At 44.1% G+C, this 22,735-nt stretch overlaps 1 protein-coding gene and 1 long non-coding RNA gene across 7 annotated transcripts in view; one reads left to right on the top strand and one right to left on the bottom strand.

Moving 5' to 3' along the window:
• Positions 1-1,726: 1,726 nt before the first annotated feature.
• On the bottom strand, positions 1,727-22,144 carry Gm40464. Its single transcript, XR_870173.3, has 3 exons — positions 21,981-22,144; positions 2,368-2,979; positions 1,727-1,824 (listed from the first exon to the last, which is right to left on the bottom strand). It is a non-coding gene; the product is annotated as a predicted gene, 40464 (long non-coding RNA).
• Xkr5 (X-linked Kx blood group related 5) overlaps positions 21,306-22,735 on the top strand; it is a 26,954-nt gene continuing 25,524 nt past the window's right edge. For 2 of the 6 annotated variants that reach the window (XM_006508818.4, XM_011242065.3), the window contains exon 1: positions 21,306-21,535. In XM_006508818.4, coding sequence (XP_006508881.1) covers positions 21,478-21,535 — 58 coding nt within the window. In that variant the 5' untranslated portion in view covers positions 21,306-21,477. Of the gene's footprint in view, positions 22,713-22,735 lie in introns of all 6 variants that reach the window. The other 4 variants (NM_001113350.2, NM_176951.5, NM_001286469.1 and 1 more) reach the window with 4 other exon arrangements.

Below are 22,735 nucleotides of genomic sequence, written 5' to 3'. Positions count from 1 at the left end.
ATCCTGGGCAGATGTCATACAGACCTTAAGAGAACACAAATGCCAGCCCAGACTACTATACCCAGAAAAACTCTCAATTAACATAGATGGAGAAACCAAATTATTCCATGACAAACCCAAATTTACATAATATCTTTCCACAAATCCAGCCCTACAAAGGATAGTAGATGGAAATCACCAACACACTGAGGGAAACTACACCCTAGAAAAAGCAGAAAGTAATCTTCTTTCAACAAACTCAAAAGAAGATAAGCCACACAAACATAAAAATAACAGGAAGCAATAATCACTACTTTTTAATATCTCTTAACATCAATGAACTCAATTCCCCAATAAAAAGACATAGACTAATAGACTGGATACATCAACAGGACTCAGAATTTTGCTGCATTCAGTAAACTCACCTCAGTGTCAAAGACAGACACTACCTCAGAGTAAAGGGCTAAGGGAAAAATCATAGCTCTGAGTGCCTCCAAAAAGAAACTGGAGAGAGCATACACTAGCAGCTTAACAGCACACCTGAAAGCTCTAAAACAAACAAAAAAAAAAAAAAAAAGCAAATACACCCAAGAGTAGATGGGAGGAATAATCAAACTCAGGGATGAAATCAACCAAGTAGAAACAAAAGGAACTATACAAACAATCAACAAAGCCAGGAGCTGGTTCTTTGAGTAAATCAACAAGACAGATAAACCCTTAGCCAGACTAACCAGAGGGCACAGAGACAGTATCAAAATTTACAAAATCAGAAATGAAAAGGGAGATATAACAACAGAAACTGAGGAAATTCAAAAAATCATCAGATCCTACTACAAATTCATTACTTCTCCTATTGCAGTGGATCTTTAGAAAACACTCAGAAAAATGTTCTGTTTTTCATGTTTTCACTTAACATATGAATTCTTATTTGATCACATTAAAATTTGAGCTAACTTGTTCAAAAGAAAGAAAGAAAGAGAGAGAGAGAGAGAGAGAGAGAGAGAGAGAGAGAGAGAGAGAGAAGACCAACATTAGAAAAACAGATGATGGTAGATGAAGATGCATAGATAGATGAGTCTTTCCATACTGTGCCTGGCGGGGAATATCAACATAACTATTGTATAAACATTATCTCTCATGTGGATGTTCTTCAAAACAACTTCTGCACTATATGCTACTGTAACCTTGAACTAATAGTTACATACCCAACAGAACTGAACTGAAAGAAAATATATCCAAAATAAATCTGCACTCATTCACTAGATCATAATAATTCATAATAATCAAGACATGTAATCAATCACCATGTAGCTTGATTTGAAGAATGAAAAATTACTGGCCTCTTGTGAGAACATGAACTTTCACCTCGGAGCCCACCCCCTCCCATCTGGAAAACATACTTGAGAAAAACATTTTTTGGAACAACCACAGAATGTTTCAACAGGCCAGATGTATTGCCAAACACAAGATATGACTCTTTGGTTGAGTAAATTTGTGGTTGTTAAACTTCCCCTATTCCCTCCCCATTCCCCCTCCCAGTTTGTGGTTTTTTCCTTTAAAAGCTTGTGAAAAATTTGAGTCGTCGTCGAGACTCCTCTACCCTGTGCTAAGGTGTATGAGTTTCGACCCCAGAGCTCTGTGTGCTTTCATGTTGCTGCTTTATTTCGACCCCAGAGCTCTGGTCTGTGTGCTTTCATGTTGCTACTTTATTAAATCTTACCTTCTACATTTTATGTATGGTCTCAGTGTCTTCTTGGGTACGCGGCTGTCCCGGGACTTGAGTGTCTGAGTGAGGGTCTTCCCTCGAGGGTCTTTCATTTGGTACATGGCCGGGAATTCGAGAATCTTTCAGATTGAATAAATAACAAAGAAAATTTGGAATACATATATACAAGAATACCATTCCAAAATTAAAAGTAATAGATTTCTGCCAGTGGCAAACAGATGAATGTTTCTGGATTATATTAATCTAAATAAAATCTGTCAAACATCTCACACACACACACACACACACACACACACACACACACATACACACACACATACACACACAACCATAGGAAGACATTCACACAGAGAGTGAACCAGGAAGCCTGCCTGGGACTGATCTAGGCCCTCTGCACATATGAGATATGATTTGACTTTGTTCCATGCCCTTAGGACCTTTTCCTCCTGCTGGGCTGCCTCATCTAGCCCCATTAGGACAGGATGCACCTAGTATTACTGCAACTGGATATGGCAAGGCTGGTTAATATCCAGGGGAGACCTCCTCTGTTCTCAAGAGAAAGGAAGGTGTAGAGGTGAAGGAGAAAGACTGGAAGGAGAGAAGCGATATAAAATTAATCAGTTAATTAATCATTAAATTAAAAATACATCATGTCCAATTACCTGGGATTCACTCACAATCTTCTGAGCTCCTCCAAAGAGCTCTGACCTCTGCAGCACATACAGCTTGTCTTCTAAAGTCCAGCTGGCTCCTCTCCACTGTTCTTGATGGTTGTCTTATAGTATGGGCATCTTCACATTTCTGGGGTCTTCTACTGCAACTGGGCTGTACTTTCACCATTAGCCTTTCATAGACATTCTTCCTGGTGTCAAGCCTCCTCAACTTCGTTGAATGACACCTTCAGTCCTGGGCCTTCACCTGCCACTAAGGCTGCCCCTTTACCAATGGATTCATCTGCCTTCTCACATTGTCAAGACTCAATTGTTGTCCATGACCCCTTCATGTCTTCAAGACCAGTACCACTTGCATAATTCTTGTACTACCTAGTTCTGCTGCCAGCACAAGGTACAACCTCCAAAACTTCTGGAATACAGCTTATGTGTATCCCTGAGGAAACATTTCCTAGAAAACTTTTAGCTCAATGAGGCTGGTCTCTTCACAATTAATGCTAATTTCCCAGCTCCAGCTAACTAGCATCAATTGTCCCAATGATGTAAGGTTTTACTTCAGTGTTGTTGGTCTCCTGTTAATTATGGCTGAATCTTCAACCCCAGCTGACCAGAATAGAATAGAATCTCAATTCAAAATAGGAAACAACCTGATAGAGATTTTTAACTTCCTTCTGAAACTTCACATGCCAGGTCTCCATTCTTTGCATTGCTCTCAACATTCTTATCTTCCAAGCTCCCACAGAGCATCCTACTGAGCTCTTAATACTCAATTGCTTCTCTTGTCTAAAGTTTCAAAGTCTTTCCACAGTTTTACTAAAAAACATGGTCAGGTCTCTCATAGCAATACCCCACTACACTGGTACCAACTTCTATCTTAGGGTTTCTATTGCTGTAACAAAACATCATGACCAAAAACAAGTTGGGGAGGAAAGGTTTATTTGGCTTACACTTCCATATCATAGTTCATCACTGGCGGAAGCCAGGACAGGAACTCAAACAGAGCTGGAACCTGAAGGCAGGAGCTGTTATAGAGGCCATGGAGGGATGATGATACTGGATTGTCCCCCTATGGCTTGCTTAGCCTGCTTTCTCATAAACATAAGACTCAGGGGTGGCACCACTCACGATGGGCTGGGTTTTCTCCTGTCAATAACTAATTAAGAAAATACCTTACAGTTGGATCTTATGGAGGCATTTTCTCAGATAAGAAAACTCTAGTTTGTGTCTCAATCATAATACTAACCAGCATAACTCCTAATAATATTCTGCTATACTCATAGGTCAGTACTCTGTTCAACAATCATCAGAGAAGTTTCCTCCTACAGCAATGGGAACAAATATAAAAATCCACAGCCAGGCATTAAGCAGACAGGGAGAGACTTTGAAACACTCAACCCTAAATCTCTCCCCTCAGAGTTCAGGGAACCCTTTTGAAGAGGGAGTGAAAAATATGTAAGACCCAAGTGGAATGGAGGACACCAAGAAAACCGGGTCCTCTAAATCACCATGATCAAAGCTCATATGAACCCACAGAGACTGAAATAACATGTACAAGGGCATGCACAGATCTGTACTAGGTCCTCTGTGCTTTTATTATGGCTTCCAGTTTAGTGTTCCTATGGGATACCTGAGCATGCAAGTGAGTAGGTCTCTGACTCTTGAGCCTTCTCTTGGACTCTTTTCCTCCCCAAGGTTGGTTTTCCTTGTCCAACTTTGATATGATAGTTTTCGTTTCATCTTATTATATTATATTTTGGAATGAATGAATGAATGCCTAGCCACTAGGGTAAAAGTTAACAATTGAACTGTCACTTATACCTGCTGAGAGAGGGAAAATCAGTTTTTTCCATTGGAATGACATTGCATATACCAACCTCTCCAGGGCATGTCTCATGTTCAAGTGCAGTTGACCAACAAGCAATGGATTCCACAGTTTTGTGTGTGTATTTTTATTTGGTTACAGTTTGAGATTTTCTTGTTTTGTTTTGTTTTGTTTTCTAGGTTTGGAGAGCTTGTTGTATTGGGCTTGGGAGTTTTTTGTTTGTTTTGTTGTCGTGTTTTGTTTTTGAGAAAGAACTTAAAGTTCTATGGATGGGGGAAAGAGAGGATCTGGAAGGACTTGAGGGAGGTCCATGCCTTTAATCCCAATATTTGGGAGACAGGGGCAGGTGGATCTCTCTAAATACAAGAGCAGCCTGGTCTACAAAACAAGTTCCAGGGCAGCCAGGGCTACACAGAGAAACCCCGTCTTGAATAAAACAAAAACAAAAAACAAAAGAAACAACAACAAAAACCTAACCAAGGAAATGAAGGTACTCTACAATGAAAACTTTAAACATCTTAAGAAAGAGAGAGATACTAGAATATAGAAAGATATCCCACACTCAGTAGGATTAATGTTATGAAATGCATTGATAAAATACTCAAGAATTTCTGTTGTTCGAAGAAATAACAGAGAAGACAGGAAACAATGAGGGAATGAAATTACCAAAGAATACAGAGGGCATTTTCTCTGAGACAAAAAAAAAAAGTCATATAATTTCTAAATTGAAAGAATCTACAAAATTCAAAGTAGGTGTATAAAGAGAGAATAGTGCATCTGCATACTCACATACACACACACAAGCATATACACACACCCGCATGCCCATGCACATACACATACACTATGCTCTCCAATGGTGACCTAGTCTTCCAGATGCCTAAAATGTGCTTCAGCATCCCTTTATTAATGTAGCTCTCACTGCCCTCTGACCTCTCAGGTATCTCTGCCAGAAGATGTTCCTTTCCATCCCAGTCAAGCTTGGTGTTCTCTTCCCTGATCCTTGGTCCCTCAGTTTTAGCTCCTTACCCATCTAGAGGTATCTGATGTCAGAGGCCATGTTTATGCCATCAGTGATGAGGAAAGGGAGCCCTTACTCCATCTCTCTCCTACATAATGCCTTATGCTGAAAGAGATGCATCTGGACTTATGTGAGCACTCTTAGCACCCACCTCTGGAGTGGCCTGCATAACCAACTGCTCTATTCACGTCAGCATTCAGGATGGCCATAGCTACTGGCAAAATGGAAGGTTCAGGGAATGGTCTTGCTTCCCCATACACTCTGCTGAGGAATGCAAGCTGGATTGGGGGTTATCTTGTGAGAAATGAACCCAAAAATTGTCAGAGGGTGGTTGGAGCTCTACAAGCATAACCGTAAGAACCAAGCATCTACTAGACTGAGAGCAGGGAATTCCAATTCTCCAAGTCCCTTTCTGGGACAGAATTTCCTTTCATTTCATGATATGAAAGATCATGCCAAGCAGCTGCCTTCTGTGGGGTTTTAGTTCTTGTCTTGCTTCAGCTACATAACAACTGCCTAATGATAATGTCATTCCAGTTTTAAAGGAATAAACACTAGGTTGCAGAAATGTCTCTAGTTATAAAAGTAGGAAAAGGAAAAGATGGTATAATCTCCTGGACAGCCCAGTTCTTATGCTAAATGCCTCAGTGAAGGACAGGGATACAAACAGCACAAGAGAAAGCAGCAAATCTGAGATTGTATCTCTTTATCCCCACGATTAGACCTCACTCCACTCGTCTTCACAATTTTGAAGGGAATTGTGTCTCCAGAAAGCTTAGCAAGCCTCTGTGCTAAACCTTCCATAGATGCTCTAAACCTAGCCAGTACTATCCCCTGAAATCCAACACACCCTAAGGTCCAGAGCCTCAGGACTCCTCTAGGGCTGTCGCTTTCGAGCTCCTTCTAGTGGTCCCTGCATGACACCATAGAATCACCTATCCAGTCTTTTTCTAAGTCTTGGTTGCTCAACTGTATCCCAGAAAATGTGTTGATAGAATCCACTTTATGCTTCTCACTTCTCAACTCCAAACCAACAAAGACCTCTTCATATATATGAGAGAAAAATGAATATTCTAGAAACAACAATAAAAGAGTTAATGACCTGGAGAATAATAAACTTTCCAGTTTGGTTTGGTTCACCAGACTTAAGTTGTGTGTTTAAGGAATTTGCTATTGTAGAGCTCCGTGAAAGACACAAGCAACCTCTCAAGGTACTGAATGAACACCAAAGGGCTTTCTTTCCCAGACTCTCCTGTGATCTAACTTGTGACTGAGACTCCTCTCCTCTACTACCAGGGCAATTATCAAGTTTAGACATGTATCATGAGGCCAAATGATAGGGATTTTTGTTTCATTGTTGTTGTTGTTGTTGTTGTTGTTGTTGTTGTTGTTGTTGTTGCTTAAAGGACTAAGCCTGTGGGATAGATCAGCAGGTAAAAGCACTTGCTGTGCAAGCCAGACAGCTTTACTTTGATCCATGGAATCCACAGTACAAGGAGAAAACCCATGTCCAAAAGTGGTCTGTGATCACACACATGCCATGGTACATGCACATCTACAATCATACACATCTTTTTATGAAAGAAAGAGAGAGGGGGGAGGGAGGGGGGAGGGACGGAGGGGAACAGGAAGAAAGGGGACTCTGTCTCTATTGCTCAATCTTTGCTCTTATATGTTTGCCACACTCTTGTCTCAGTGAATCTGTCTCTCTACAATTCTGGATATCAATCTATTTTCAGTCCATGTCTCTATTTCCACCCATGTCTCTTCAATTCTTTAAATTTTTCCCCATCCTTTTCTCTGTGTTCTCATTCTCTCTCCCTCTCTTTCCCTCTTTCTCCTTCTCTCTCTTCTCCTCTCTCCCTTCCTCCATCTCATAGTGGTATAATGAATGTATCAAAAGATCTGAGAGGTACATGCCTTGGTACAGAGTGAAATTCGGCTGGTGGTAGCAGTGTTTGCTGTTGTGTATGTTCTGGTTTCTCATGCAATGGGAACTCCTCACTGAACCAGTTCTATAGCACAAGTTGAACTTTGTTCCTGGCAACTGACTCGTACTTTTTGTGACCTCTTGATGACTCTGAAGGTTGTTAATGCCTTTTACACACTCTCCCCTGTTTGTTTCCCATAACCAGGAATTACTGCTTGATACTGATAATGTAAAATGCTATTTACATAATCATAATCATTTTTAACAGTGAGGATCATACTATGAGCTTCATTGCCAGAAAGCCTTCAGTACCCCCTAACCTTGAGAACAAAGTAAGCCAGGCATGAGACAACAACTCGGGATACCCAAAATGACACAAAATCCATCCATACTGAGATACAGTACCCGCAAGACTGTAAATAACTTATGACAACTGACAGTAATTTTGATCATAGGAGATATACTCTGGATTCCAATGTCACCAAAGATTCCCTAATCTTTGGTAGCATGCAATCCTGATGCCTATAAATACAGCCACAATCAGGCCTTGGGGTGGCACTGGCTGCTCATCAGCCTAGAACTCCCATCTTCTCTGAACTCTGGCCCATGTGGAAATTGTGCAGCTCTACTTACTGATTCTGATGTTCTGCTGCTCCAAGATCATGGTTGGAAAGAAGCTGAAAAATGTGTCAAGGCTGGAAATATAGGGACCAAGGGTAGCTGATGCTAACTAGTCCTAGGCATGAGGGAGCAAAATGACAAGATAACATCCTGTGAATAAGTGGTCTTACCTAGCATTCTTCAAAGGTCTTCAGTATCTACCTCTGTGTGCCTGCCTCAGTCTGTCTCAGTAAATCCATCTCTATGTATTTCTGGGCATCTGTCTTTTTTGGTCTGTGTTTCTATGGCTATGCATGTCTAGGACAGACAGAGATGGAGATGCTGGTTTAGCCTCAAACAGTCCTTTGCATCTTTCAGCACCTCACCTCTGTTCTGAATGTGAAAGACATTTTCGATGTAGGAATGATTCTCTTCATCCTACAGGAAGGCTCCTCACACTAGAAAGCCAGCTTTCTAACCAAGACAAACTACTCACAGTGACTTGATAGTCACAGGGTTAAGGGATAGTAGCTCAGAAGGCCGCCTACTGCAGACAAGGTGCCACTAGTCCTAATCATCAAATCAATTCATCCAGAACCTAGAAAATAGCATTACATCAGTATCACCTGTCACTACTGTATGCTTTATCCACTTTCTAGAAATAGCAAACTAAAAGACATAGCTTATCTCCAGGGAGAAGTAGAGAGGCTCTGAAAGCCCCAAAGGCTCATGGGCTACTGATGTCTGAAATGTCCTAGGGTAACCTCAAGGAAGGGCACTAAGAAGTAAAGCGTTGTCCACGGGACTCATGTGCTGGTCAGAACCTTAATGTAGGAACGAGCTTTCTCATTGTTTTCTGAACTAAACATAAAGATTTCTACTGAGTCTCAAGGACCACTATGTAGCCATGCAAATCAATTTTAATTTCCCAAAACTTGTTGAGTTTCCAGTTTTATTTTCTACTAAAGTATAGATACATAAAAATAGACATAAGGAGGCGGAGGAGAAAGAGGAGGAGGAGGAGGAGATGAGAGTCTACATCTGCTGCAGACAGCAGGCAGAAAACTAGCTTAAACTTTTAAGACCTCAAGGCCCATTTCCTAGTAATACACTTCCTCCAACAAGACCACACCTTCTAATATTGGCACTCCCCATGGCCCAAGTATTCAAGCACATTAGTCTATGGGGGCCATTCTTACCCAAACCACCACATGTATCATTTAAGTCTTTCCTTTTCTTGAAAACACAGAAGCTTTGGTGATATTCCTACCTGGCCACAGTGAGTTGAAGATGACCAGGGTCTGCTTCTCCACTCACAGACCCTTATCCCAAAGCATAGTACCCACATCATTGTCAGCCCAGTGGATGTATAGCTTATACTTGAGACACTCACTAATGTGTCCTAGATTCATATTTTATTTTTGTTGCTGTGATAAAATACTCTGACTGGATAAAAGCAACATAGGGCAAGAAAGGGTTTATTCAGAGTAAAATTTCAGGTCACAGTCCCATCAGTGAAGGAACTCAAGACATGAATGCAAGACAGGAACTTGAAGGCAGGAATGATTTCTTGTTATTCTACTCAGTGTTACCTCTAACCAAAGAACTCACTTCACAGCAAAAGAAGTACAATAGGAACCATTGTCCTTATAGCTTTTTTTATATAGTTCAAGGGTGCCTGCCCCAGAAATGGTTCCAACCACAGTGAGCTGGGCCTGTCTACATTATTGAATAATAAAGAAAATCCCTGAGAAATATGTCCCACAGGCCAAACTGATGTACACAATTCCTCAACTAAGACTCTCCCCACAAGTTGTTCTAGGTTGTGGCAAGGGGACATTTGAAACTAACCATCACATACCGTGAACTGCCCTAACTAGGTAAACCTCTGGCATGTAGGAATGAGTAAAAGAATGAAAACTACAAGACGTTCTAGTAGTCCCTATGATGTTCCAGAGAGAAAAATTAAGTATAAATAGCAATTCCTGAGTCACATGGCCAGTGATTGGCAGCTCCAGGGATGGATCTTGGCCATTGACTCCCATGGAACCTACAGAGGTACTTAAAGGCCAAGCTATGGTGGGGTATTGAAAGAAGACAGTCCAAGATGGAATTTAAATATCAATGAGTTTTGTGAAAGCCTCGAGCTAAATCAAATGAGGCCTGGGGCAGGATGGACCTTTGGAGCTTATATAAGGGTTAGTTCAAAACTCATTGGAAGTGTCCAAGTATGTGGTCACAGTGGTCAATAGACCTACTTCTATAAACAAAGCCATGTCTCCTCCACATGTTCCAGTCCCCTCCCTGTACTGGTTGGCCATGGAGGAGAAATTCAGATGTCTGGAACACAACCCAGATACTCCCCAACAATGTTAACAAACTCTATAACTTTAGTATAAATTCACAGACCTTATTCATGGGCATGAACTAGAGACAAGTTATAAAACTTTAGCTTGCCAGAACACTAAAGTCATGTTAATTAGAGGAAGCCATTCCTCCCAATCAGTACACCTGCTAAGGTTAGCAAAAGCTAAAGCTGATCAAGTAGGAATCTAGAGGCAGTAATTGATGCAGAAGCCATGGAGTGTTGTTGCTTAATGTCTTGGTCCTCATTGCTTGTTCAGCCTCCTTTCCTAGAACAGCCAGGACCACCAGCCCAGAGGGGGCATAGTCCACAGTGAGCTGGACCTTCGCACATTAATTATCAATCAAGAAGTGATGCAAAGAGCCACCTAGGCTGCTGTGGAAGAAATACATCAATACTTTTAACCAACATTAGACCCACCATGCTACAATACTGATATACAAACACAAAACTTATATAATCCTGTTTATAAGGATAAACTTCAGCTCTCTTAACTGTAATTGAACCCATGGCTAGAAAGATCATAGCCCCAATGGGCCCATATTTTGCTAAGTAGTCATGTTGTTAAACTGCCTTCTAAATATTTATGCTTCATAATGATTTTGATGCCCCAATCTTTGTCAGAGAAGTTTCCTGTTGCAGAAGGTAGTAACCAATACAAAAACTCATAGCCATTTGAAGTGTTGAGCATAACAAGTGTGTAGGCTACTCTTGTGTCAACTTGACACTAGGTAGTTATCTGAAAGGAAGGAACCCCCATTGAGGAGAAATCTCCATAAGATCAGGTTGTAGGCAAGTCTGTATGGAATTTTCTTAATTAGTGATTGATGGTGGAGGGCCCAGCCCATTGTGGGTGGTGCCATCCCTGGGATGGTGGTCCCAGGTTCTATAAGAAAGCAGGCTGAGCAAGCCAAGGACAATAAGCCAGTAAGCAGCACTCCCTCATGGCCTCTGTACCAGCTCCTGCTTCTGAATTCCTGCCCTTCTTGAGTTCCTGTCCTCACTGCTTTTGAGGATGAACTGTTCTATGGAACTGTGAGTAAAAGAAACCGTTTCCTCCCCAACTTGCTTTTTGGTCATGTTTTGTTGAAGTAATAGAAACCCTAACTAAGACAGAAAGTGTAAGATAGGACATTGATACCAAATCCCTATCCCAAGGCTCAGTAGTGTCAGGAAAGAAGAGGTAGAAAGAATGTCCCCAGGGGATGAGGCGTGCAGTGAGGTGCTCTCCTCTAGATGTGACATGGCAGGTACACATATGAACTCACAGCATCTGTGGTTACCTGTACAAGACCCACACAAAATCAAGCCAGTAAAAAAAATTCCAGCAAGGACTGGGAACAGGCTTCTAAGACCTCAACCAAAACTAAGGAGCCTAAGCAGGGATCTGCTGGGGATGGAGTGAGTTCTTTCTTTTGGGAGTGGCCACTAATAGATTCCATGCTGCCCAGTAGATGCACTTGCTACACTCTGTGAGTTATAATAATAATAAAAAAAATGAAGACATGAAATTGCAAAAGAGATGTGTTTGGAGGTTTGAGGAGGAGTTACAGGGAAGGAGTAAGGGTGAATATGTTCAAGATAGAATTATACGTGTATGAATTTTTCAAAAAAATGAAAAAGGTGGGGTTGGTAGCATCAGGAGGAGGGGAGGAACATGAAGCTGCTGGTTACACAGTGTGTACACTCAGCTGGGCACAAGGAAATGTTCAAGTTCTGCTCACAGCAGGATAACCAAACTGAGTCATGATGTATATTTTTAAAATCTAAAGCCGGGGCTGAAGAGGTGGCTTGGAGACTAAGAGCATCTGTTGTTCTTCCAGAGGGCCAGGGTTCAGTTCCCAGCACCCATATGGCAGCTCACAACCATCTGTAACTCCATATCTAGGGGATCTTATGCCTCTGGCCTCCATAGGCATCCACAGTCACATGCACACATTCACATGCAGACACACACACACACCTATCTATACATAGTTAAAAATAGTTTAAAAAAATAAAGCTTAGAGAAGCCAAAAGGATGGACACTCAAACATCACACCACAAGCTATCATAACTGAAAAGACTGATTTAGTGATACCACACTACATTCCACCAATCAAAACTCTAAGTTGACCTTTAAAGGGGAAATGAATGATTTGGGGATATGGGGGAGGTGGGAAACACCTCGGGCTTGTGCTATTGCAGGTTAGGTATGAGATCTTTCCAGTCATTGATATAGAGATTTGTCTCAGTCACTATGTTATTGCTGTGAAGAGACATTATGACCAAGCAACACTTACAAAAGAAATCATTTAATTGGGGTCTGGCTTACAGTTTAGAGATTTAGTCTATTTTTATCATGGTGTCACATGTGCTGGAATAACAGCACAGAGAGAGACTGGGCCTAGTGTGGGCTTTTGAAACCTTAAAGTCTACCATCTTGTGTCTTAGTTAGGGTTTGCATTGCCATAAAGAGGCACCATGACCAAGGCAACTCTTATAAAGATAACATTTAATTGTGTCTGGCTTACAGGTTCAGAGGTTCAGTCCATTATCATCAAGATGGGAGCATGACAGTGTCCAAGCAGGCATGGTGCAGGAGGAGCCAAGAGTTCTACATCTTCATCTGAAGGCCATTAGAAGACTGGCTCCCATATGGTTAGGAGGAAGGTCTCATCTCCCACCCCCACAGTGATGCACTTCCTCCAACAAGGCCACAGCTACTCCAACAAGGCCACACCTCCTAATAGTGCCACTCCTTAGGCCAAGCATATTCAAACCACCACACCCAGTGGCACACTTCTTCAATAAGGCCACACCTCCTAATTCTTATAATCTTTTCAAATAGTACCACTTCCTGGTGACTAAGAATTCAAAGGGTTCTGCAACCCTATAGGTGCAACAACATTATGAACCAACCAGTACCCCAGAGCTCTTGACTCTAGCTGCATATGTATCAAAAGATGGCCTAGTCGGCCATCACTGGAAAGAGAGGCCCATTGGACATGCAAACTTTATATGCCCCAGTACAGGGGAACGCCAGGGCCAAAAAGTGGGAATGGGGGGGGCGGTAAGGGGGGGTAAGGGGGAATTTGGGGATAGCATTGGAAATGTAAATGAGGAAAATACCTAATAAAAAATATTTTAAAAAAAGAATTCAAAAATATGAGTCTATAGGGGCCATTCTTCTTCAAGTCTTCATCTGAGAATGAGTCTTTTGGTTCTCGTACTTTGCCCAATAACATTTTAAGCAGTTCCCTCCTCCATCCTTCTCACCATTGTTTTTGAGAAAATATTGCAAGATATGAGATATTTAGTAACCCAGGAACTGACTTCCTTATGACATTGGTTGGGACTGATCAGTATCTTACACATTTCTGAAGCCACATCAGCCTTCCCTTTTATACTACAAACACCATTAATACCTATGCATTCTCCAGGTTAGGACCAATCTCAGAAATCTTTAAAATTCCTGAACTCTGGAACAACTGAATCTTAGATTCCAAATTCTGTACCATTAAAGAAAATGTGGATGCACAAAAAAGCAATAGGTCAGTTCCAGGACGAGGCTCCTCTGGCTGTGGAGGCCAATGAACTGTGATATGGCAGGAGAGGCAGGCAAGTGAGTCCCCCAAAGAGAACTGTGCTTTGGCTCCAAGGATATTCTGATGGTGGCAATCCTTCTCCCGCAACCTGTCACTTTTTTCTCTCTCAGTGTTTGGCTGAATAGTATGGGGCTGTCAACACTACAAAGAATAACCTATTTCTGAGCCTCCACTGCCTTAACTGTTGCATTTTAGATTGTTCCTCATACATAGTGTGAGCTTCTGAGATTGTAAACTCTAAGAAAACAAAAAGCCTTTCTGGCAGAGAATAAAGTTCTTCTCCTACAGTCTTTCAGTACTTAGCGGGAGTGTGGACCCCACTAGAGGCCTATGACCTGAGGACCAGTGTGGAGCATCTTTCTCTATCATACCATACAGCCTACACACCGGACTGCTCTGCCTTGCTCCCCAGGGCCAAGCAAACAGGGGCTAATCTGCACTCCCAAAGTCCATAGAAACTACTCCATCTGGTCCCACCTCCAAAAAACTATACCCTACTTTATATTTTCTGAGAAACCATCCCCTGGCTTGAGTCTTTGGTCTGCACCCAGTATTCTCCAGAGTAACCATCAATACTGTGCTATGTCCCTGTGAGGACAGTATATTTGCTTTCTGAAAGTGTCCGCCATGCTCACCATCTTCCTGAATGATATATAAGTTTGGAAATTAACATGACACATGGCCAACCAGCAGTGTGGTAAGAAGGACTGAGAACCAAGATGGAGACAAGAGACTACACTGTGGTCCTGGCTCTGCCTTTGTGAGCTTTATTCCCCCTGAGTTTCAGGGAACCTCTCATGTATCCTCTGAAAGAGGATCAGGGAGATGCTTTGTCAAACTACATATTTTCAAGTATTATACTTAGCCTACACAAACAGAAAGGAAGATTCATACAAATGTGCATGTCTTAGTTAGGGTTTCACTGCTGTGAACAGACACCATGACCAAGGCAAGTCTTATAAAACACAACATTTAATTGGGGCTGGCTTACAGGTTCAGAGGTTCAGTCCATTATCATCAAGGTGGGAGTGTGGCAGCATCCAGGCAGGCATGGCACAGGCAGAGCTGAGAGTTCTACATCTTCATCCAAAGGCTGCTAGTGGAAGACTGACTTCCAGGCAACTAGGGTGAGGATCTTAAGCCCACACCCACAGTGACACCTACTCCAACCAGGTCACACCTATTCCAACAAGGCCACACCTCCAAATGGTGCCACTCCCTGGTCCAAGAATATATAAACCATTATAGTGCAACTTGGATTAGTTGAATTATTGGGAAAATTAAACAACATAAGCATTGAAGAACCACATGATAGCAATGCACTCTCAAATACTTCATTCATATGCTCTTTCCAGAACCGGATCATCAAGGGTATTCTATCCTGCAGTGCAGGATGCTCTAAACATCCTCTCCATACCCTGGCAGCATGAGAAGCCTTCCACTAAAGAAAACAAAACCTAGAACTACTAGCTTCCAGAGTGGCTATGATCCTAAATGAGGTCAACATTCCTCCCACTTAGGGTCATCATGACAAACATGAATCCAAATGACCCAGAAAAGGGATATAGATCTGGGTGTGTAGGTGAATGTCTGGCAGTCAGGGGACAGGTGAGTGCCCTTTGCCTATGGTGCTGCTCTGTGAAAAGTGTAAGATGGTTGAAACAGAGTGTTTTTCTGTTAGCTCCCAATCTCCATGATACCACCGCCCTCTAGGATGCTTCTTTGTGATCATAATGTTCTACAGTCCGGCACTACATTATATATGGATAATTCTAACATCTGGGAAACTGATCTGGGACATTTGTGAGGCTGAGGGGGTCGCAGACCGGCTAGGTGGAATACAGCCAAGGCTATAAGTAAGACTATGCCTTGAATGGATCAAACTTGAAAAGGAACTATGTATGCCCTTTCCAATATAATAATCCTGTATCATATATGGCTGTTGAACCATACTACTATCCTTGGGGACTGCACTCTATATGGGTCTCATTTCCTTTTGAGCATCACGAATTAATTGTTCAAAACCTCCTTAAAGGAGAAAATCCTCTGTGTGCTTTGTAGAGCCGTCTCTCCTGCCTTTGTTACATGTGTTAAAAATCACGGCAGCTACTACAAAGGAGTTGGGATGTTTCTCTTCCCTCCTTATGGGCTCTAATGCCATCCTGGCCTTTGTATCCCTTGCTAAAGATTGACAGAATATCAGAGGAAAATATTACCCCAACCCATGCTATGCATTTCAAAAGCAAATTAGTGCCTTGTCTTAGAGGAACAAGCCAGTTCTGCAAATAATGTGAAAGGTTCAAAAGGCCATGTAGAGCACTCACAATCACCCTCTCAATAAAGCCAACCATTCTTTGAAATACACCTTCTTGTGGCTAAAATGAGTTCTTTGTGAATTTCAATTCTGTTCTAAAAAGTGTGGGTATTTTGCAGCATTTGAAATAAGTCAGCAATGGCTGCTCAGTGAAGGATCGATCACCATTGATCAAAGATGCTGTCACTATGTATTATGGGCAATTCAACAAGCCTGGATTACCCTACTCTGGGAAAGAAGAAATGGAAGCTGATAGTGTGGAAACAGTAATGTGGGAATAGGCTACTTCTGCCTATGACTGGCATGTAACTTCAGGCTTACTTAGGCCCAACCCCAGTCACCACATCTACCTCACCTATGAAAGCTCCACACTGACACAAGGCCCCATGGCCATGAGATCCAAATGCTCACCCATCTCATTTTGGCTACAGATGTCAGTGGCCACAGTCCTCTGCGTAAGATGTGACTTACAAAGACCACTGCTGTGCTCTCCAAAGATGCTGATAGGGTAGTGTCTCCCCTGCATTTATAAAAGGACCATCTGGGGACACTTCCTGGAAGAACGAGGTAGAAAGATATGAGAAGTGAGTGTGATAGTCACTATCACATTCCAGTAACTCTAGGCTTCGGTGCCCTAACCCCCATGTCAACCAAGGGAGATGACAGTTTCACTTGCAATAGTGGGCACATAGAGCCAACACTCCATGTGTCGTCCAAACAACTAAGCACAGAAATGCAGGGACTACCTCACTGAGATACAATATCAAAAGGAGAATGGGTGGAAACTAGGCCAATATTGTTAATTATGACCTGCTCGAACTGGGGTTCTTGTTTTATTTCCATTGCCCCGTGTACATAAGACCCACTCCCACACGCTGCTCCCAGTTTACCTTTCTATTTGCTAGGAAATTAAATCAGCTCTTTAGAGGACTCTTCACCTCTTAGTTGGTCACACTGTGTGTCTCGCTTTGAGGAGACTGATGGGAGTCCAATATTGATAGGTATCTGGTAGGAATGTCCCCAAGAAACTCAAAGCCTGCCTGGCACCTGCTGCAGAATGGTGATTAGCAACTCCTTAGGCAAAGAGAGTTCACATTTTCAGATGCATGTATTATGCTGGTTCTCCTGGCAGAAACTTAAGAAACCAATGTCCCCTAAATCTTTTAAATGTTCAGAAACTCTCAGAAGGTATTTGTAAGCTTCACTGGGGTCGTTATAAGACATTTCCCCTGCCTATCAGCCACACATTAGAACCCTACTGATTCCTAGTTAGTACCCTCGTGTTACTAGAGTCAAAACTTTACATTGTAATTCAGCCAATCACAGCATGAACTCCAGAGACTGGGTTTCAGACCCGCAGTACTTGTCTGGATTCATATGTTAATACAAAATCAAGTTGGGTGAGATACTCGAATATAAACCTCAACCTGTTAGAGGAGAGGCAAACAGAAAGAGATGTTTCTGCTTACAGAAAGCCAGCGCATTGTCTTAAACTCAAAAGCACCAACTACAAAACAAAATTGAAAATGGGAGACTGTGAGTATCTCAAAGGAAAACGCTTTTACACAGAAAAAAAAAAGGGAAGGAAGGGAGGGAGGGAGGGAGGGAGGGAGGGAGGAAAAAGAAAGCTCAAGGATTGTTACGGAAAAGGGGCGGAAAGACCATGGAAGCCAAAGAATGGAGATGACACTAAGGAATGCTGTGCTCCAGACATGACAGGGCCATAGCACTTGTGAGCCCACAACAGCTATTGTTCCCTGCACCCAGCCTGAACAAGATCGTCCTAGTAAAAAGTTGAGCCTGGAAGGAAAGGTCCCAGGGGCCAAGTCCTAACCGAGGAGCTGGGGTAATTGATGGCTGCTGAGATAGGAGCATGCTTTTATCTGGGGGATGTGCCACTGGTGGTTTGTCCTTATCCTTAGAGGTAACCCAAAACCCATGTGCATACTGCTCTTAGTGGGCTAATTCTAACGAGTTTTAAATGCATGAATGTGGGGTGAACATGGGAAAGAGCATCCAAGGGAAGTTAGATAGAATAGGAATGGATAGATGAAAACGCACCGCATACACGATGGACTTCTCAAATGATAGATTTAAATATTATTTTCAAGTAGGGGGAATACGTGGAATCGTCGAGAACCTGTGGTGACTAACGGAATGACCAACTATAGTTACAGTTCTGAATGGGATGCGCGGCTGCCCTCTGCTGGCCATGCTGGGTGTTTGCGTTCTGAGCTGAAACCATTCAAGGATTACAAGTCTGTTTGCAAAAATGAAGCTGCTGAGACCCCTACTGGAAGAAAGTTATACAGCCCTGTGCAGCACAGGCCTGAACGCACACAGAAACTGGCTGATGGCTGACCCTCCACAGTCATGTTCTTTCCCCTGGAGCAGGAGGGGCCCTATTGTGGGAATCCTTGCCAGAATTACACAAACACCCCAGACTTGGAAACATAACAGGTCTGGAAGGAGATACTGACCTGGAGTATCCAGGATAAAAGCAAATCTAACCGTAAAGACATGCTGCCCACAGGATTGGAGACTCATCAGGGGACAGAGGGCTGCTTCTGAGGACTTCACTCTGCATTGCAATATCATATGATATCATGCACAGCTATAAAACTGTGCATTCCTGATCCATATGAATACAGCCAACACAGGGCTTTGGAACACCACTGTCCAACAGGCACCTCATATCTGCGTCCTAGACGTGGTAGAAATGATAGATTCCGATACTATCTGATCCTGCTGTTCGGCTACTCTTCTCCCAGGTCACCCAGGTCCCACAGAAGCTGAGACACCTGTCAAAGCCAGGGGTACAAGGCTCCAGGAGAATGACTGACGGTTCTAGGGAAATGACTAACAGTCCTAGATATGAAGGAACACCAGGAGAGCACATCCTAGCTCGATGGCTTAAAGTGGCAACCCTCCGAATCTGTGAGCTGTCCCCTGAGACACATGGGTAAGAGCCTGTCATACATAGGGCTTATTCACAGGCAGATTCTGGCATCTTCCACTTCCCATGTTTTATCAGCACATAAAGAACTCACCTGTGCTGAAAGTATTTCTAGCTTACAGGAAGGTCTTCTCACAGAGAGGCCACGTTCATATCATACCAAGTGAGATCTCTCCCCCTCCCCTTCCCCCTCCCCCTCCCCCTCCCCCTCTTTTCCTCCACCTACCTCTACCTCCCCTCTCCCTCTCCCCCTCCCCCTCCCCCTCCCCCTCTTTTCCTCCACCTACCTCTACCTCCCTCTCCCCCTCCCCCTCCCCCTCCCCCTCTTTTCCTCCACCTACCTCTACCTCCCCCTCTCCCTCTCCCCCTCCCCCTCCCCCTTTCCCTCTGCTCTGGGCCCTGTGGGAACCATAAGGATTCACTACCATCTCTTGCCAACACTTACAATGGCCTTCTTCCCCTGACCTTTATGATGGCAGGAAAGTCTCCGCACCAACTAAATACACAGGAGAGGTAGGGATGCAGGATTTAAAGGGAACAGAGAAGAGCTGGTCCTGTGCCTGAGGGGTCAGCAGGAGGACATACCCTGCTTGGGAGGCCTGAATCAGCAACCTTCAGAGTTACAAGCAGTCCTGTGGGAAACAAGGAGATGGATGGCCTATCACAGGCAGCTCCTAGCTCATTCTAGGACCCGTTTTAGTCCTGAGCACAGACACATCCTGTGCGTAAGAAGTTCTACCTACCCTAGGGAAGTCTTCTCTGGGAAGCTGGATTATTCTCCAGAGAGGCCACCAACAATCTAATCGGGCCATATCAGCCAGGGCCTGGGACTTACCAAGAGTGGGAATCTTGAGACTATAAAGGATCTCTCAACGCATCTACCTTACCCAGGCGAGATTTCCCCAGTCAGCTTGAAGGATAGAGAATACCAGCATTTCTGGTCTAATGCCATGTGGAGCCTGCAGGAGAAATCTAAACCCATGTCAGGGTGATCTCTCTGATGTTGCCGCTGCTTTTGAGACATCCCTGCTCCTTGTAAGTAATGAGTCCCCCACTCCAGTTAGTCACCACAGTAAATACTCATTGGTTCACCAAGCTGGACAAGGGTGCAGCCATTGCTTTTATCTGTCATGTTTTGTCTCTCCAGGAAGTCTGTCTCACAAGAGCCTCCCCTGAGTCAGGTCTAGAGACAGTGTCATTAGTCTAATGAAGGCACCTCACCTCCTGCCATAGCAGACTGGTAAAAGATAACACATTAGCCAAGGAGGAAACGTAACTGGATAAGTGCTGTGAAGAAAAGAAAGGTAGAGAGAAGGGAGGCTGGTGGCACAGGAGGTGTGATTATGAACCAACCACCTTTGCCACACAGCCAATCAAATAGAATAGAATCAGATAGAATATCCCAGCTGGAATCCCCAGTTGTGTCTTCCAGCTGACCCTTCTGCGATCTCCATTTATAGGATTCTGAACCTGGGGGGCCATGTCCCTCCACACTGGACACAGCACACAAGACAGACCAGAGAGGCAGCCAACGTCCTGATCCCCCACCTTGCCTGCCTTGGACTGTTTTTAACAAATGAAATATAGAATATGTTTTTATTTCTCAAACCGTACACCTAGGAATTTGGATGGGGAGTGTGGTGGGATGTTTTAAGGCTAAAAATGTTGAGAAATGTATTGAAATGTTCCCCACCCATCACTAATCATGAACAGCATTTATTTCCAGTCCTAATTTGTGTATTCTTATTCCTTCGCAAGAATTCTATGGGGCAGAATCGCTGTAGGCCTGACCTCTACTTAGTAATTTCCTGCCACGCCTGCTCAAGGGTTATAAAACATTTTTCCGCTGGGCATGGACGATTCAGAACAATCTTTGTCCCCACGTCCACAGTCCTGTGTAACCTCTACATCGAAACAAATGTCAGGGTGATGCTTTCCCATCTCCCAGAAAGACTTTCCGTGGGAAGGTTTACTTCTGGCTTTGGGGGATCTGGATTAACCCCTCAAGGATACCTGGGAGAAAGGTCTGAAAGCAAAGCGGCTATTAAAGGCTCAGATGCCATTTTAGGCGTGTTTCCTTTCCCTTTTCTGGACACACAACTGAAATTTTTCAAAAGTCCCAATCAGCTTTTCAAATTCCTCCTCCCATGATACACATACACACATACACCACTCTGACTAGTAGTTAAGTGGACTCTGTTTTGAGCAAACCCGCTGACTATGACCACCCAGTGACTAACCCATTTCGCTTCAGAACAAACCCATTGTGTCTTACAGCCGTTAGGAGGCTGGGACAGCATGCAAATCTGACACAGACCGCGAGACTGCCCCCTAAGAACCTGTCGGTTCCTCCTGCCCCCTGTCCCCGCCTTCACCCCAACCCTACTAGCAACTTGGTAACTGACTGGGAAGAAAAGCCTCCTGTCTTGGGGCCCCAAGCCGGAAGCCTCCCCAACCCGGTCCCGGGCAGGGGAAGGGGCGGGCACAGGCAGCAGCAGCTCAGAAGATGCACGCGGGGCTCCTGGGGCTCTCTGCCCTGCTGCAGGCGGCCGAGCAAAGCGCGCGTGAGTGAGGCGCAGCCCGCGAGTGCTCACCCCTCCAATACCCTACTCCAACCCAGTGTGCGGGGCACATCTACCACCGCTGTGCCTCCTCCTCCTCCGGCAGGCAGGCAAGCGGCGAACACTGCGCCGGTGCACGCACGATGATCTCCCGTCCTAGCCTGCAGAGCACTCCCTGTGTGATCCCCTCACCATGCATGATTTCCTCCATCCAGTTAGACATCCCTCCATGCATGGATCCTCCCCATACTCCAAACCCGGAGCCCTGAGTCCCTTCTCTCTCCTCTCGCTGGTGCTCTGCAAAGAGCTGCGTGAGGAGGCTACTTTGGAGCGCCAGCACTTGGTGAGGCGCCCTGGCTCCCTGGACACCCGGGCTCCGGGCTGGGGTGGCATGCGATCCAAGAGCTGGGAGAGGTGGAGGGGTGGGATCCCAAAGGACACTGGTTACCCTTTCGAGATTGTGACACAGCAGAACGCTGGTTTACTGAAGACAAGGGTCCTGTGGGTAGCGGAGATGAAGCAAGATGGCCATAGTTTTCGCGCCTTTCGCGTTTGAATTTGTAACCCTTTCAGTGCTGGCATAGAGTGCCTCCGCCCACTTCTGCCACTCTCCTACAAGGCCCGGTCCCTGGGGAAACTCCACCATCCGGATCCAACAAGGTTCCGCGTCCCTTCTTGGACATGGTATCTCTGAAATTTACCTCTGATTTACAGAATAATCCCTGCAGATTCCCGTCCCCAACACCCACTCAGAATCCCAAAGGGCGCTAGTTTAGGCCCTAAGAGACTAGGAAGTACACTGTTGCCCATAGTGGCCTAGTCCCCTAGCTTTCCAACAGGAAAAGAATGGATGTTTAGCAGGAAGCTTGTCAGTGCACTGAACATAACCTGGGACTGAGAAAGGAATAGTGGCTATTCTCTTCCCATAGCTGATGGGTTCCCGGCTCTGCCTCCAAGCAGTGAGGTTTGTGCCTACTGATCTACATTCCTTGGTAATCCTAGAAAACTCAGGACAACGGTAGTGTGAAAGGGTCCCTGAGTACCCTCCACAATCCCCCTCAGTAATCAGTAATACCAACACAGCTTCTCGCTGACATCCGAGGTTATATAGGTGGAGCCTGGTCTGATGGCATAGGCGTATAATCCAAGCCAATGAAGAGGTTGGGGGTGGATGAACGTGGTGAGTTCTAAACCTAACTAGGC

The sequence above is a fragment of the Mus musculus genome, chromosome 8, assembly GCF_000001635.26.
Source record: "Mus musculus strain C57BL/6J chromosome 8, GRCm38.p6 C57BL/6J".
In the NCBI taxonomy this organism is placed as follows: Eukaryota; Metazoa; Chordata; class Mammalia; order Rodentia; family Muridae; genus Mus; species Mus musculus.
Note: the sequence above shows the minus strand (reverse complement) of the source record. Positions and strands in the feature narration are given on the sequence as shown.